This window comes from Ambystoma mexicanum, chromosome 8 (genome assembly GCF_040938575.1).
Source record: "Ambystoma mexicanum isolate Mex_15411 chromosome 8, UKY_AmexF1_1, whole genome shotgun sequence".
NCBI classification, from domain to species: Eukaryota; Metazoa; Chordata; class Amphibia; order Caudata; family Ambystomatidae; genus Ambystoma; species Ambystoma mexicanum.
In genome coordinates this window covers 34,864,522-34,883,145 of record NC_090929.1, presented here as the reverse complement: position 1 = coordinate 34,883,145, position 18,624 = coordinate 34,864,522, and the positions used below count along the sequence as shown (strand labels likewise).

The following is an 18,624-nucleotide window of genomic DNA, read 5'->3' as shown; positions in this document are numbered from 1 at the left end:
CAGAATGTTACCAGAACTTCCCAAGTGCACAACCCCCGGTGTGATCTTATTAACCAGGGGATCACCATCATGTTGTTATTACTGCCATCACAAGCACTGGTCTGTTATTATTGTATACCAGGTGTAGCTATGCATGCCCAAGTGCAGCCTTTATACGCCAGAAACGGCATCTTATGGCCCCGTTTGTCATTTTATGCAGACTCTCCACACAGGACAATTTAGAGCTTCACGTGGGATTCCATTATGTGCCAGGTGCAGAGTCAGGTGGGATCTGACCCAGTCAGGAGGGTATGGTGAGCCCTCTCAACATGGGGAGGGATCCCCACCAGGGTTTTCACCACAGCCACTCTTGACCCAGAGGCAGGTTGCAGGAGTTGTCAGGGCCTCAGTCCCTGTCCCTTCTACTTGCATGAAGTGAGTACCCCCCCTTTCTGCCACATGCCTGTGCTGCATAATGCTGGCCAGTCTCTTTCTTGTCCCTTAGCACGTCAGCATCTTGCATAACTAGCAGTGATTGAACAAGCGGGGAACATGATTGGGTGAGAGACAGCGGGACGCTGCTGTTTCTCAGAACAACCCACAAAGCAGAGCATCAGATCAGGCATGGTACACAACACAGACCAATTCTAGCTTTAGCGAGTATACAGAGAGATCCACTCAGCACTCAATACACGACCCACAGAGACACTTCTGTCCCTGCGATACAGCTGCAGTGTTGTCCCACTGCCATCCTAACCATTCCAGATGGCCCCAATACAAACTGGGAAATTGAGCAGGATTATAACACGCTTCCATGGTCTAGAGCCAGAGGGCCTGTGTACGAGAAGGGAACAGGGCGGTCCTTAAGATCCCTTGTTTGCTCACCTGTAACACCTCCCCTGGTGAACCAGGTGAGTCAGAAAGACAATGGATGGGGGAGGTGCTGGGGGAATAAAAAGGTCAGGAAAAGGGAAGGTGTGGGTCATTCTAGTGAGCTCAAGGAAGGAGGAGAACAAAGTGGGCCAGCAGAGGAGGGACGGTGCAGAGGAGAGCTACTGAAGGAGTGCACAAGTTGAGGTATTGGTTGGTGGGAGCAAGGGGTACCAGGCTTTGAGTGTATGTGCAAGATGTGTGATTGGGACTAAGAGGGAGAGTAGGGAGTGAATGAGAAGGTGAATGAAAGAGGGGCAGTAGGAGAAGGTCTGGGTGGAGTGTAGAGTAGCTGTGGTGGGGAAAGTAGTGGCAGAAAGAAACAGGGGGTAGAGGGAGAAAGTGAGAATATTGGAGGAAGAGAGGGGAAGAGTGGAAGGAAGAAGAGAAGGAAGGAAGGAAAACGAAAACTAGATCAGGGCTAGGAGTATACAGGTGTCAAAGGGAAGGACCAAGTGGGGCCACAGTGTCTGAAATGCACCTATTCTCATACTGAACTGCCTTGGGGAACCTAGCTTAGGGGCCACCTAGATTGTTCCAAGAGGGAGATAGTTTGAAAGGGTGTTTTCCCTAAAGCCACCACAACCAGAGGCAGAACTTTAGACATTAGGGGTTTCCGATTTCTAGGGACCATCCTGGGGCTGAGGGAAAACTGGGCTAGGGAGGAAACTGCCCACACTAGATAGCGATGGCCCTTAGCGAGCCACTTTTCAATTTCTCTACTAAAAACCCTTGCACTGTGTTCTAGAGTTGAGTGTGTTCTTGTGCATGTCTATGACGCAAGTTACAGCCTGATGTGCACACATGCAGGGTCGCATGCAGAGCCATTTATGCCCAGAAATAGCCATTCACGCCCACATAACAGCTTACTACAGCCACATAACAGCTTGCCCCATCCCCGCCCACAAAACAGCTTGCCCCATCCCCGCCCACAAAACAGCTTACCGCATCCCCGCCCACAAAACAGCTTACCGCATCCCCGCCCACAAAACAGCTTACCGCATCCCCGCCCACACAACAGCTTACCGCATCCACACAACAGCTTACCGCATCCACACAACAGCTTACCGCATCCACACAACAGCTTACCGCATCCACACAACAGCTTACCCCATCCACACAAGTTACCCCATCTACACCCACACAAAAGCTTACTCCATCCACACCCACACAAAAGCTTACCCCATCCAAAGCCACACAACAGCTTACCCCATCCAAAGCCACACAACAGCTTACCCCATCCACACAACAGCTTACCCCATCCACACAACAGCTTACCCGATCCACACAACAGCTTACCCCATCCACACAACAGCTTACTCCATCCACACAACAGCTTACCCCATCCACACAACAGCTTATTTCATCCACGCCCACAGCTTACCCCATCCACACAAGTTACCCCATCCACACAAGTTACCCCATCCACACCCACACAAAAGCTTACTCCATCCACACCCACACAAAAGCTTATTTCATCAACACAAGTTACCCCACCCACACACGTTACCCCATCCACACCCAAACAGCTTACTCCATCCACACAACAGCTTAGCCCATCCACGCCCTGTTGTGCTATGCATATATCCGCTTGGACTCTTGATGTAGTTTGTTAATATGAATATTTATTAAAGGAATACAAGTTATGAAGTCCCCCGCCGAGCGGTGGCTGCCTCTTTCATATTGCCGGCCTCTCATCATATGATTCTGGAATCTCATGAAACTCCAGAATCATTACACCAGCAGTGACATAGTACAGCAAAGATAACCCATATACATATATAACATCTCCCCTTCCACATATTTAAAGAATACATTAACAAAATTAGTGAAACATAACTTATACTACTAAATGTTCATAATAATTATATTACTTAAATAAAAAGATACATCCTGGCATCTGGTGAAATTAGAGCATGGGTTCAATAACAAAATCTGTTTCAAAGTTCTGTATAATCCTTCGGTTTTTTGAAGACATGCCACAATTCCTACCCCCATCCTTAATGTCATCTTCCGTTTGCTCTTCTTCTACAGAATTTCTTGCTCTAGTCAATACATCATCACATGACCATTTTGTCTCATCAATAATTACAGACTTATCTGAATATTTCTCTACTCTTTGTGGCAGTCTGTACTTAGATTCTCCTTTAATTATTTTCTTTGGTTCTTTCACACAAATCCAATCTCCTTCCTTGATGTAGCTCTCTTTCACGTGTTTGTTGTCATCGTAATATTTCTTGTATTTAGCCGGTTTCCTTTTTACTCTTGCCACAATTTCATCTATAGAATCACCTTGTCTTTTTTTAATTTGAGCCAAGCTGGTCTCAATCTGTTAGAAGCTGTTCTGCCTCTCATCAAACAGAGTGTGGAGTAACGCTATAATTATTCAGTGCTTCCTTAAGAGTATCTCCTCATGGCAAATTATTGGCAATTGGTAATTGGATTATGCTTTTTATGAATCCATTCAATCTCTCGACTAACCCATTTGCCATGGGATGATATAAAGCTGTTGTAGTATGCTCAATTGCTGTTTCCCTCATGAACGTTTGTACTTCCAAAGATATTAATTGAGAATCATTGTCTGATACTATTTCTTGGGGGATCTCCTTCTCTATTGAACATTTCTTCTAGAAATCTCACCACTTTCGAAGCATTAATCGTCTTCTATGCCACACCCCACTCTACCCACTTTGATGTATATTCCATCAAGACTATGATCTATACTTTTTGGGACTCCAACGTTTCAAATGGACCTGTTATGTCTATAGCTAATTTTGTCCATGTCTCCTTAGGTATCTCAATAGGTTGTAATGGTGTAAACTGTGTCTTCTTCCCTTTATCACTAATGGTGCATGCTGTGCACTCTATAACCAATTGCTCCAATTGATTCCACATCTCAGGCCACCAATACGTTTCTCTTACTCTTCTTTTTGTAAGACTTCTTCCTACGTGTCCTTCATGAGCAATCATCATTATTTTCTCTTAGTGCAACAGGAGGAACTATACGATGATCTCTATATATGCATATCTTATCACAGGACATTTAACCTTTTAACTTAGTTCAAAACTTGATTCTCTGATCAACACTCCTCCAATCATTCTTGATAGCAACTCTTAAAAGCTTTTGTTCAGTATCTTCATCCGTTGACCTAATCCATTCCTCTTTTGAAAACCTGAGACTGGCACTGTAACTAAGCTTCGAAAATTCTTGTACTGTTGCGCCCAGCTACCCAAGGGTTTGGTGCGCATTATCAAATCAATAAACAAACTGCGACAGTCTGCTACCACATTTGACTTGCCTGGGGTGTTGTTTAGTTTGACATTATACTGCATGATGTCTAAAATCCACCTTTTAATGTGTGGTGATGTTAATTGTACATTTTTAGAACTTAAGACATGAATGAATGGTTTATGGTCTGTTCTTACTTCAATCGGTGCACCCCAAATCAGGCCTTTAAAATGTTCTAGAAAGCACCTAACTCCCAACGCCTCTCTTTCTATTGTGGAATAATTTCTTTCAACCCCTCTCAACATCCTAGAGGCAAAAGCAATAGGCACAACTATGCCATTCTGTACTTGCTCAAGAACTCCACCTAATTCTATTCCACTGGCATCTACAGAGATGATACTTTGGCATTATAATCGAACATTTTTAAAGTCGGAGCATTGTTAATCTGTTCTTTCCGTGATTTAAATTCTTTCTTGCAGTTTGTGGACTACTCAAATTTCACACCTTTACTCATTAATTCTCTCATATAACACGACTTGTCTGAAAACTGATGTACAAATTTAGAATAATATTCTGCTAGTCCCAAAAAACTGCAAAGTTGGTCCTTGTTCATCGTTCTGGAATTCCCATAATCGGGTCTACTATTGATTTCTTTGGTTTTAAGCCTTCAGCACTTATAGAATGACCTAAATAAGTCACTTCAGTTTTCTTTATTTTGCACTTCTCTATCTTGAGTGTGAGACCTCTTTCTTGAATAACTTGCAAGACACCTAATAGTTTTGCATTGTGGTCTTCAGTCATTGCTGATATTAAAATGTCATCTTGGAAAAAATGAACCCCTTGCAAACCATCAAACAATTGGTGCATCAGCCTCTGGAATACCGCTGCAGCTGAGGCCAATCTGAAAGGCACCCTTTTGTATCTAAATGCACTGAATGGGGTGAAAAATGATGTAAGGTGCTTTGACTCATCCAAAACCACCTGATATGCAGATGACAAATCTAATGTCGTAAAGTACTTTTCCGGTCTTATTGTTGTCAGCATCTCATTTATATTTGGTAGAGGATGTCTATCGACCCAAATGTTTGCATTTAGGTCTCACAAATCTACACACATCCTTATTGCTCTGCCCGATTTGCATACAATGACAATTGGTGAGAGCCATTCTGAACTTTCAATCGGTTCTATGATATCTTGTTCACATAATTTCAACAATTCCTTTGTAGGACCTCCCTGGTACCAGTAGGAATATTTTTCACTTTATGAATTACTGGTTTGACAGTCCTCTTCAATATGATTTTGTGTTTAAATCCTTTCAATGTGGCAATATTGTCATTGAATACTTTTGGAAAGCTCTTTGACAAATTTTCACTGGTCTTACACATTTGTTCTTTAATGCCTACAATGGGACCACTTCACCTGGATGCATCTTGATTCGTACGGAAGGCTGCTCCCACCACCCTACAATGGAAAATCCATTCTCAGCCAAAGTTTACCATATGTTTTCCTTTCCTTGAAACAGATATGAACACATATGTAGCCAATTATGTTAATGGGTGTCTTTCCATAACTAGTAGCTCTCACTCTTGTGTCTCTCAAATCTGTTCTCTTTCCTCCCAATTCATTCTCAAACGTGTCCATGTCCACCATTGTATATAGTGACCCTGTGTCGACCATCGACCTCAATGGTACATCATTTATTAACATTGACACCCATGATCTCATGCCCCCTTCAGAAGGAGTCAATGTCAGGATCTGTACATGTTCTTCCATCTCACAAACCATAGACATTGGATTACTCGAAAACCAGTTTCCTTCTGTTGATTTCATGTTGGACAGGTTACCTCTTGTAGATTGGCTCCCATCTCTTTGCATTCTGTTCATAGAAAATGTCCCTGCTGGTCTTCCTCTACCTCGCGTATTTCGACAAACTTTTCCAAAATGACCTATATATCCACATTTGTAGCATTCTGCTAAAAAAGTCGGACACTCTTTTTCATTGTTATTATGTCTATATCTGCCACATTTATAGCACTTGTTCTGTCCTCTGGCAACATACTCTCTGTCTTTCCTTATGATGCTGCTATTAAAGCTTTCCTTTGTCAATTTGCGAATTGCTGCAACTAAGTTTTCCTCTTCTCTAACTGGAACACTCTCCTGGATATCTTGCACACACTTGACTTCAGAATTTTGTGTTTTGCTCTGCATCTCCTTCATGCATCTGTCTCCCAATTCCATTGACCTGGCAATGTCCATAGCTTGCTCTAAACTCAGGTCTTTCGCTTGCCATAAGAGTTCTTGTATTTTGGGATCAGCAACTTGTAACACCAATTGATCCCGCAAGTATTCATCTGCCATTCCTGTGAATATACATGTGGATATCAGCCCCTTTACCGCAGCCATATATGTATCAACAGTCTCTCCCTTATTTTGCTTCCTTGAAAAAAAAAATACCTAACACTATGTTAGTTTTAATTCCAAAATATTTTGTTAATTTAGCTACTGCCAGTCCATATTTTCTATTGATGGCTGATCCTGTGGCTACTTCTTCAGACCCTTCCTCCACACTGTTCTGATCAGGCAATATTCTAAAAATTTGCAAAGCCTCTGTACCTATACAGTTTAATAATGTAGCCTCTCTCAGATCATCATTAAATTTGGTTCATCCCACTGCTCTCAGATACACTTTAAAATTGTCCAACCATTGTTCCCAACTGCAGACTGGGTTTCCTGGTTGCGCAAGAAATTTTATTGGTGCAGCAATGTTTTGAATTTTGAGTATTTAATAAATGACTCTGTTCCTCTTGTCAATGAATCTGTATTTAAGCACTCCTTAGCTGCAATGTCTTTATTATCTTTTCACTGTGCCTTGGTCATCCGACTATTGCTTCAATGCCATCACCACATCATTTATATCCTGCCTTCACATGCACTCTGAACTCATTTGGCATAATACGGAGCGTAATCTCAACTGTATGCTCTGAAATAGGTTTCCTTGAAAAGCTACACACATTAAGAGGGCCGCTGCACATTATCTGACATTTAAGGTCCTTTTCTCTAACGTTGCGTAGTCAGTACACTCGCGCAACATTCAAAGGATGGGATCTGTTTCTCCTGTATCACTTGTTTTCTTGTGCAACTCACTGTGATTTATTCCTGGTTAATTCCATGCATCTCATGACTCCGGTGCTTTCATCTGCCCGTAACTGAAAATCAATAGTCTTTCTCGTGCGTGTGCCTGTTCTTATTCTGTCTTCTTGGCGTCAGGGATCTTCTTCCGAATGGCTGATCCTCATCACCATTTGTTGTGCTATGCATATATCCGCTTGGACTCTTGATGTAGTTTTTTAATATGAATATTTATTAAAGGAATACAAGTTATGAAGTCCCCCGCCGAGCAGTGGCTGCCTCTTTCGTATTGCCGGCCTCATCATATGATTCTGGAATCTCATGAGAATCCAGAATCATATTACATCAGCAGTCACATAGTACAGCAAAGATAACCCATAAACATATATAAGACGCTAACACAAGTTACCCCCATCCACACCCACACAACAGCTTACCTCAGACACTTTGTATTCGCTGGTCAGCTTCTTGCCTTTGACCGCTTCGTTCAGAGTGAGGATGAAGCCAATGTATTCTGCGTAGGCCTGTGAAGGTAAAAAGATTTGTCAGCGCATTCTGAGACAACTGCAGAAGTAACATTAACGTATTGCAAGGACTAATATGCAAGTAACATGTTGCCCCAACAAGTATCCACTACACTCCATGAAACGAGGGGGGGTAGGAATCCAAAGCACAATCATGGTCTGCGTGACCTTTCAGTGACTATGATAGTTTTTATTGTACTGGGATTGGACTTTTCAGCTACCAAAAATGACACTTCCCACCTTGACCAATGTGACAGAATAAAACAGAGTAAAGAGTTGAGCTAGATTATATATATATATATATATATATATATATATATATATATAAATAAATACATACAGGGGCGTGGATAAGCCGGAGAGCCATGTCTTTGCTCTTTTTCAGCTCCTGTGGACAGAGATGACCACGGCAGCATCCCACCTTCTTTAGCCCTGCTGCAGTGTCGCAGTTGGTGCTGGTTGGTGGGGACGGCCTCAGAGGCGTCCCCCGCTGCTGCTGAGAGACATGGCATGCTGGATCTCAAAGAAGGCACCACCCATGTTCTGCTCCAGGAAGACATGAGCTGTGGGAAGGCGACAGGGGCCACTGCGAGCGGACGCCATGGTGAGCGGGCCTGACTGGAGTGCTGCCCGAGTACCGGGTGGGGCACTGCATGACCCTCTGTGTGGAGCAGGGGCTGGCATGCGGCTGAGCTGCCGCCTGTCCGCTCCAGGAAGATCTGAGCTGCGGGGAGGCGGCAGGGGCCACTGCGAACAGGCGCCATGGTGAGCGGGCCTGACTGGAGTGCTGCCCGAGTACGGGGTCAGGCACTGCATGACCCTCGGTGTGGTGTAGGGGCTGGCATGCGGCTGAGCCTTTGGAGGGAGCTGGGCTCGGCTGCACGCTGTTCCATTGCCCGACCTGTCAGCGGGGCCCACCAGGGCGTGATTCACCCCATCTCTGTGATCCGGCTTCAGTGGCTAGGATGCCTACAGCACTGCCTCTGGGGAGCCATTCTACAGATGCCATGTGACTTCCCAGCCTGAGGCTACGGCATGTGCTGGGGGGTGACCTGTCTGCCTAAGGGAGTCATGGTGATGTGCGCTCTTGGTGGGCTCAGAGCTCCCCTCTGCTTTGCTCTCTTGCCATCCCTTGCTGGGTGTGCTCTTTCATGGCTGCCAGGCGTGCCCTGGTAGTCTCCTCAGCCCAGAGCCACTCTGCCTGGGAGCCTGCAGCATGTTTTGAGGCAGTCGCTTTTTGGGTGCTACCACAGCTAGCTGGCTATACTGCTTGTGGAGTCTGGGGTGCGGAGGACCAGCCACTTGTCTCTGAAAATCGCTCGCCTTCCTCATGCCCACCCACCCCCCGGGACTGCAATATGACATTGGGCAAGTCGAAGAAGTGCAAATCCGCCGACATCAAGGAATTTTTGATCACTTCGGGCCAACACAGGCATGCACAAGCAGCCACTTCTTGAGTCTCCCAGGACATGCTAGACGAGGAGGAAACACTAACCCCAGCTACGAAGGCAGACATTACTCTTCTCTACCAAAATCTGAAAACTGAGATGCTGATGGAGCTCAACCAGGGTATTTTAGTGTGCAAAGCAGACTTTACCCGGGCCATGTCCGAGATCAGTAAGAATGTGGAATCCACGGGAGAAAGGCGGACTGATATGGTGGGCTCCGTTATGGAGCCATCTAATGATCAGTCAGTTATGGTCCACGTCTGGTTTCCCTTGAAGAACCGCAGGCGGTCACGCTAACTGAAATTGAAGATGGGGAGAACAGATCGAGGCGAAAAAATGTACGGCTTCGATCCCTCAATCCTTCCCCGACGCTCGACTTACGCTGGGAGATCCTTGACCTTCCATATAAGGAAGACATGATTCTCAAACAAACGCATCATGTTTTCTCCCCGTACCAGAAAAGCAATGGGTTCTAACCAGACACCCTTACTAGAGTACATTTATTCCGCATGAAGGAGGACATCATGAGGAAGGCAAGAGGGTTCCGGTACTACACCTTCCGTGGTGCAAAAATCTAAATCTTCCAAGACCTAGCACAGCTTACTCTTCAGAGGTGGCAGGGGCTGGGCCGTCACCACTCGGCTGCTTGATCATTGCATTGCACACAGGTGGGGTTTCCCCATCAAGCTGCTATTTGACTATCAGGTTGCGCCATGTCAGGTCTTGTCTCTGGAGGATGCTTCAGTTTTAATTGGAACCACCTTCTACACCGATGACGGCCAGGGCCAATCCAGGCATGCAGCAGACTGCCCCAGATGGAACACAAACCAACAGGCCCAGACAGGCGGAAGCAACAGAGTTCCCTTGAAAAGCACCAGGAGGGACCATCTTTAACAATGCTCCTTCATTGTTTGTGATGCCTGGCTGCTGTTGGGATGCTTACTAAGGCTTTGCTTGGCCACGTTCACAGGCTTGAGGGAGATATGGCGGAGCCGCATGCTCTGTTAATCCATGAACCACGCCCCCCTCACCTTAACCTGATTTGCTGTTGCTGCCTTGTCCCCCCCCTTACTTCAGGAGCTCCAACCCCCTTTATACGTTGCATCCTTCACATTGGCTAGAGTCACCTATGTTATCTAGGTCCCTTTGTGGGACACTTTGGCGCTGCTGGCTTATTTAGTGCATTTGTCATGGTTTTTTGTGTCACATGTTATAAGGTTGAATGGTCTGTTTTATTGCAAGAGGAGGAGATGTGCTTGTGCAGAATTGGGCTCACATTTGGCTGTCTGTGGAGAGCTGTCCGAGTCCGGTACTGGAGTCCCGGTCCTTTATTCGCCAGACTGCCCCGGCTGTCAAGTTGCCTTTTATCGAAAGGTCCGTCTATTTACATATTTCTATGGGGACTGTATGGACTCACATTGTAACATGTGCCAGTTGTCACGAGCACTCTTCTACTACACATGCCATTATCAGTTAAAATAATTTCCCTGAATATACATGGACTTAACTACACCTTTATGAGGCAATCGCAGCTTCATCGGCTTGTTTACTGTGATCCAGATGTGGCTCTCCTTCAGGAAACTCGCTTGAAGCAGTCTGATGTATGGTGTTTGTGTTCCCGGGGACTCCCTCAACAGTTTTTTGCCACTGGGGGTACTAAACAAAGAGGTGTAGCAATATTGCTCTACACAAAAACGCCCTTTGTCAAGAAACAGGTACTTGCTGATTTAGAGGGATGGTGACATGCATTACTTACCATAATAGCATTTCTGATGATTGTATCTGCTTAGATTCACATGCTGTGCATATGGTCCGACATCCAGTGGTAACCGCAGAGTATTGCATCTTATCTTTCGAGGATAAAAAGGGACGTCAGCGTAGGCATGTCTGTGACACTATCCCTAATGTGAAGTGTAGTGAGTGTGTAGGCGTAGGCAATAGTCTTTTGTAAAGGTGTGTACAGAACTCCAGGTTGCCGCTTTGTAAATGGACTCTAGGGGAACATTTGCAATGAATGCTCTGGAAGCCCCAGTCCCTCGAATAGAATGTGCTCTAAGCTTGAAGGGGAGCTCTCTCTTAGCAAGAGTGTAACAAAGTGTGATGCATTTGACTATCCACCTTGAGATACCTGACTTCGAAACAGAAGCCCCTTCTCTGCCAGCCAGCACTGAAATGCAACATTGGTTTGTTTTCCACATTGGTTTTGTTCTGTCCAGGTAAAACATGACTGCCCTGCGCACATCTAACGTGTGTAGGCTCCTTTCGGCAATGTTAGTGGGGTTCTGGAAGAAAGTGGGCAGTTTCTATTGATTGGTTCACGTGGAACTTGGAAATAAATTTAGGCGCAAATCGAGGGTGAGTGCGCAGAACCACCTCATCTCTTTGAACAGTAACGAAAGGGTCCAGTACTGAAAGGGCCTGTAGTTCACCAACCCTTTTAATAGAAGTGATAGCCACTAGGAAGGCTGTCTTATAGGTAAGGTCTTTTAGACTTGCACTGTGCATAGGCTCAAAGGGGGGCCCCATGAGTCTAGTCAGAACCACATTTAAGTCCCACCCGGGAACTGGGTTTGAAATGGGGGGGAATTAATTCTCTTAACCACTTCCATGAAAGCCCTGATAACTGGTATCTTCCACCACAACACCTTTTGCTGTGACATAGTGTAGGCTGAGAGAGCAGCTAAGTGAACCTTTAGGGAATTAAAAACTAGGCCTGAATCCAGTAAGTGGGTCAGGTACAAAACAATGTGAGTAGGAGAGCAGTCAATGGGATTGACGCCCTTGGCATTACACCAGACAACAAAGCGTTTCCATTTACTGGACTAGCAGTATCGGGTGTTGGGTTTTCTCGCTTCCCAGAGTATGTCCATACATCTCTGAGGGAGTTGAAGGTGTCCGATCTCTATGACCTCAGGAGCCAGGACGCTAGGTTCAGAGTTTGCGGACATGGGTGCAGTGTCTCTCCACTGTCCTGAGACAACACGTTGTACGGGCATGTCAGTTTCATCGAAGGGGAGAGGGACATCTCCATCAGATGACAAACAGGGTTGGCGGGCCCACAGGGTGTCCACCAATATTATGGTCTTGGTGCATCTTGTGCAGAATCTTGTTGATTAAGGGAGTCGGGGGAGATGGGGGGGGGGGGCGTAAACAAATCTCCCTGATCATGCTATCCAGAACCTGTTCCCCTTGCAGCGGTTCGGTTGGTACCTGAAGGCATAATCCTGGCATTGAGCATTCTCCAGAGTTGCGAACAAGTCGGTCTCTGGGAAACCCCATTCTGCGAAAACAATGGAGATTATGTCTTCGTGTAGTCGCTATTCATACTCTACAAGCAGTGGGAAATCTCTGCTGAGCACGTCTGCCAGAAGATTTGGTTCCCCCGGAACGTGTTGGGACATGTGTTTGAGAGCCCATATCCAAAGGTTTTGGGACAGCTTGGATAGCCCTGGAGAGTGTGTGCTCCCTTGTTTGTTCAGGTAGTACATGGCTGTGGTGCTGTCTGTCAAGATCAGGACTGTTTTCCCCTGTAAACGGAGTCTGAAAGGCTTTTAGTGCTTTGAATACCACTAATAGCTCCAACAGATTTATGTGGTTGGATGCTACTTGTGGGGACCACAAGCTGTGCGCCGGCTGCTGAAGCAGATGAACTCCCCACCCCGTGAGTGATGAGTCGGTCGTTAGAGTGGCTTCTACTGCGGGGGTGGTGAAGGTCTTCCCCTTCAAGAGGTTTTCCCTCTACCACCACTGCAGCAAGAGAATGAGGACTGGTGAGACAACTACCAGATCTTCCCTTTGTCCGCTGGCCTGACACCACTGGCTGTTGAGCCACTCTTGCATAGGACCCATGCGCAGATGCGCGTGAGGAACAAAGGACGCCATCATCCCTAACAACCGCGTGGCTTTGCGTACCGTCACTTCCCGACTGGCTACATACTGAGGGATCTGAAACAGCATGTTTTGAACCCTCTCGTTGGAGGGGAAGACTAGGCTGTCTTTCATCTGAATTAGAGCCCCTAGAAACTGTTTGACTTGGCTGGGGTCTAGGCTGGATTTCTTCTAGTTGATGGAGAATCCCAGACTGAATAAGAGGTCTATTGTCTTCTGAGTGTTCAATTGGCATGTTTCGTAGGCCTCTCCTGTTATGAGCAAGTCGTTGAGATAAGGGTAAACCGGGATGGATAGTCTGCGCAGGTGTGCTGCCGCTACTGCCAGTACCTTTGTAAACACCCTCAGTGCCGAGGCAATGCCGAAGGGGAGCACTTTGAACTGATAGTGCTTGTCCTCTATCATGACCCTGATGTATTTTCTGTACGCTGGCAACATTGAAATATGTAAGTATGCATCTTTCATGTCCACTGTTGCCATGTAATCTGCCTGTTACTTCCTGTAAAGTGACCATACAAAACCTTTGAGGTTTTGTAAACTTGCTCGCTGGGCGCAAGTCTAGCACAGAGTACATGGAAGTACACTGAATAAATAGCCTTGTTTACCTGTAGATTAGGGACGGCTTCTATGGCGTCCTTTCCTAAAAGCGTCTGCACCTCTTGCAGTAGGATTTGCAGATGGTCCGGCGTCAGATGTCTTGATCTTGGCGGTCTGTATTGGGGTGGTTGGGCAAATTCTATACAGTACCCGTGGGCGATCATCTTTAGTACCCACTTGTCTGTTATCCCCTCCCATGCGTTAAGGAAAAATGTTATACGCCCCCGAACGGGGTTGCATGGGAGGGGCCCTGGATCTGCAGGTCATTTCTGAACAGAGACCGGGCCGCCTCTGGGGTTGGTACCTCATGATCTACCTTTCCCATGCCGCTGTCCTCTGGGTGGATAATAGGCAGGGTGTTAGAACCTTGTACCGAATTCCAGTTGTTTCCTGCATTATACTGGGTCTGGTAAAACGAGATTGCCTGCGAAAGGACCAGCGGGAGCCGCTTCCTCTCTGAGGAGAGGGTTTCTGGGTAATCTGTTGAAGGGACTTGAGTGTCTCATGCTCTTTCTTGGCTGTTTCCAGAGCATCGTCCACTGCCTTACCAAACAGGATGGTTTCCTCAACAGGTTTCTTAATTAGTGATGCTTAGGTCTCTGGCTTGAAACCGGAGTTCCTTAGACATGCAGGTCTCTTGAGCAAGGTACCTTGTACCAGGGTTCTCACCGCCGTCTCGGCAGCGTCCAGAGGGTTTTTGAGCACATTCTGGTTCACCTGCTTGTCTTCGGAAACGATGGCAAGCAACTTGGTCCTTGCAGGTTCTGGCACTTCCTGGAGGCCTTCTTGTACAAGGTTCCACTGGACGTCCGCATAGCTGGCCAATAGCGTGGTGTTATTGGCTATACCGGTGGTAATCCGGAATGGCATGACCCTTGATATAGGCAGGGTCGGTCGGAGAAGGCCGAAATAGTTTCTCCACTCTAGGGTTTACAGCCCTGGTCTGGGCTGGTGTCAACAAAGAGGTGCCAACCTCCTCTTGATTGAGTTCAACAAGGGGATGGCCTGGCTGGCCGGGAGGTTTTTCTTTGAGTATATCCTCCACGAAATCAGAATCTGGTAAGGCCTCTTCAGTGGCGATCTGAAAATGGTCAGCCGCCTTCTTCAAGATGGCGTTGAACGCCATCTGATCGTCCACTGGGGAGGCTGGGCGGGTCGGAGTGGAGGGGGGGGGGAATCTATGCACAAAACATCAGGGTGCTGGGTGGGAGTAGGTGACGTCCAGGGTTGAGCATCAACCCGACGGCTGTTCTCCCAATGGTCCATAAGACCTGTCTGATCATCCACATTGTAGTTTTCCAGAAAGGTGCCATCTTCATCCTGATCATAAGTGTCTATAACATCCTCATCTATGAGGACACAAGTAAACTCTTGACGTGGATCCTCCTCCTCCAAGGTCCTTCGAAACTTAGATACAGGGGTAGAAGGAAAGTCTTCGAGGTCTCCTGGGAGCAAGGGCCTCACAGGGGTAGAAGGAAAGTCTTCGAGGTCTCCTGGGAGCAAGGGCCTCAGAATAGGAGACACATTTTTCTAATCTGTCCACACATCCCTCAAATTTCTCCCTGGTCCATGAGGATGAACCAGAGGAGTCCAGGCAAGGGTTCATCTTCCTCCCTGTGGCGTCGGGATTTTTCCCCTAATGTGCCTGACAAAAAGGCACAGGACTTTCAACATAGTCCTGGCAGGGTTCTGGGCGCTGTGGCGTATCTTTCGACACGTCTCTCGGTTGTTCTTTGTGTTTCGCCACCTCCTTCGACCGCTCCTTCAGTATAACTGTTGAAGTAATCCTAGCGATGCTGTCGGCAATGGTAGGAGAATCTGGACCGTCTCCTGGCTGAAACGGAGGCTGAGCAGAGGATTTTGCCGTCACCTAGGCAACCGGAGGCTGAGCGGAAGATTTTGACACCACCGGATGAACCGGGGGGTGAACCGGGGGCTGAGCAGTGGATTTCATCGCTACCTGGCTCTTAAGCGGCGTCTGTGCATCCTCCTGGAGCGCTTCGACATCTACTTGTCTTTTGGTGTTAGCGCCCTTGACTTTGGATTGCCCAGTCGCAGGCCGCGACTGCAGTTGCAGGGAATGCTGCCGATCAGAGGATCCCGTCGAAGATTGACGGTTCCGTTGGCACTTCGACACAGTCGCTGAAGCAGAATCTTGGGATGTGTGTTTGGTGTTACTAGGTTACTGTCACGTTAGGCCTGGTGGGGTTGGGGACAGGCGTTGTGGACCGGGAGTGGTCCACAATTAGGTCAATGGCTTCCGACACGGAGGCCTTGTCATCGCTAGTTCTCCCATCACTTTCAGCGGTTGCAACAGCGAGGTGAACATTCGGCCTGCGACATGCTGTAGGCCGCCCACCATTTTAAGCAGTGCTCCTTAAGTGTTTTAGGGCGCAGGAGTCTACAAGCCGCGCAACTCACTTCTTTGTGATCAAGGGGCAGACAATTGTTGCACTGAGCGTGCTGGTCCTTCCAAGGATACATGGCCTTGCACAAGGGACAAAACCTAAATGGCGTCTTTTCCATAGCGAAAGACAATTAAAGCGATGACAAAACCCGGGGAGCAGAGAGGGTGAAAGAGGAAAGGCATACTTGTAAAAGATATGTTCACCCGGACCCCACTCCCCCTACTGTGTAGGCCGACCGGAAGGCCCGGCCACGTGGACGGCAGTGCCGCCAGGATCAACAGGCGTCGAAAGTCCACAGCAGTCTTCGGTGTGGTTTCACAGGATTCAACAGTCAAAGGGACTTAATGGGAATAGCGACAAAGGCGATAATAATGAAAATAACGCTATCTCTATGTAAGAGCTCTGCATTAGGGCGACCAGTAATCTGGGTGGAAAAAAACAATCTGAGGGACCTCAGGGCGTGAGGGATTTTGGGTACACTACACGTCACTTTAGGGATAGTGTTACAGACACGCCTACGCTGACGTCCTTTCGATCCTCAAAAGGCAAGATGCAATACTCTGCGGTTACCAATGGATGTCGGACCATATGCACAGCATGTGATTCTAAGCAGATTAACAAGCATCAGAAATAGTGTTGTCTGGCATCATGGGTGGGTCTCCCATCTATGGCCCCAATGAACACCAATTTTCTTTTTTTGACTGCCTCTCCTATCCATAGCTCAGTTTGCAAAGTGAGAGCGGTTTTTAGGAGGCGGTTTTAATGCTGGAATGGATCGGAAAAAGGATCGCTCCTCTGTGGTTTCTTTGGCATGTGTTTGTTCCTCTGGGTCACTTTCTCAGGGGGTTCGGGATCTGGGCCTGGGGGATACCCGGCGACACCTCCATGCGGCTGATAGGGATTATACATTTTACTCCCACATACATGGTTGTTACTCCAGGACTGATATGTTTTTCTCTTCCCCTTCTACATTAAACACTGTCCTTGAGGCCTCTATTGGGAATGAAGTCCATTCACACCACGCCTTGCTAACACACAGTTTGTGTGGCAGAACCTGCAACCTAGATCACCCCCCCCCCCTTTTGCATATCAATGTCTTTTTACTGAGGCAACCTCTTATAGAGGAGAACATTAGAGATCACATAGTCCAATACTGTCAACTCAATGACACCGGGGAGGTATCCCTGGATTCCCTGTGGGAGGCATGTAAAGCAACGATTAGGGGCGAGTTTATTAGCTTGGCTGCTGCACATCGTAGATTATTGCACATGCAGCTCTCTACCCTTGAGACTCATGTTCAGGCTTTAGAACAAGAACATAAGCGGACAGTTTTACGGAGAACCTATCACCAATTAAGAACTGCTAGATGGAAGCTGCAAAATCTATTCACATAAGAGGAGACAAAATCTCACTATGCACCAAACAGTTTTATTGCTCTAAGAGCGATAAAGCGAACAGGGTATTGGCTTGGAAGTTGTTCCGCCTCTGGAATAGGAACCATATTAGCCATTTTAGAGCCCCCAATGGCGAACTTTGCTCTGATATTTCATTTATGTAGCGCTCCCACCCAAGAGCTTTACAAAGAACATATATACATACAATATCACCCAACCAAAATTGGTAGTCATTTATAAATCCACGGAAGGATGAAAGGCTGAGATGGCCCTGCAGAGATTCGAACCTGGGAATCCCACACAGATCGCAGCAGCGAGCGTTCAACCCGCTGAGCTATCTTACCGGCTATGATGAACCACCTAAATTGAACATCCTCAAAGATTATTATACTTCTCTATTTCAGGCTGAAGCTTTAGGTGTTGAGCAACAGCGACACTATCTTCAACATTTACCCCTTCCAGTACTTTCGGCAGAGGGTAGGTTGCAGCCCCAGCACCCAATTGATGAGGAGGCCATTAAGGCACTTCCCTCTGGCAAATCACTAGGCCCGGATGGGTTTTCAATTGCTTTTTCCAAGAAATCCACAACCCAACTGGTGCCAATATCTGCATGGTGATTAATGCAGTGGACTGGTGTAATACACACAAACGTCTGATGGCCGTTTTGCCACTCGACGCAATTAAAGCCTTTGATAGCATAAGCTGGTCATACTTGGCTGAGGTTTTAATGGCTTTTAGCCTAATTTTGTGAAACTGGTTTTGGCAAAAGTTACCTGCCCACATGCATGACATGGCTCTCTAACCTGATCCACCGGGGTACACGGCAGGCATGCCCCTTGTCCCCCCCCCCCTCATATTTGTTTTAGCTCTTCATCCCCTAGTCATAAAAATGTGAGGTAACCCCTTGATCACGGGGATTGACACGGGTGGATCAACATTAACTCTATGCCGATGATCTTCCCTTCATGATGACCAGCCCTATGGCAACACTTCCAGCGATCACTGTGGAGCTGGACTTGTTTTGGGAGGTGGGGGAATCGCAGGATATGATATTAATTAGGCTAAATCGGCAGCCCTTAATGTCTCTAAACTTTAGGC

General features: G+C 46.9%; 1 protein-coding gene across 2 annotated transcripts in view; it reads right to left on the bottom strand.

The window, feature by feature from the left end:
- Positions 1 to 18,624, bottom strand: part of PTPA (protein phosphatase 2 phosphatase activator) — a 698,483-nt gene that overhangs the window by 529,543 nt on the left and 150,316 nt on the right. For both annotated transcript variants that reach the window (XM_069609220.1, XM_069609221.1), the window contains exon 3: positions 7,705 to 7,791. In XM_069609220.1, the coding sequence (XP_069465321.1) occupies positions 7,705 to 7,791 (87 nt within the window). The remainder of the gene's footprint in view (positions 1 to 7,704; positions 7,792 to 18,624) is intronic.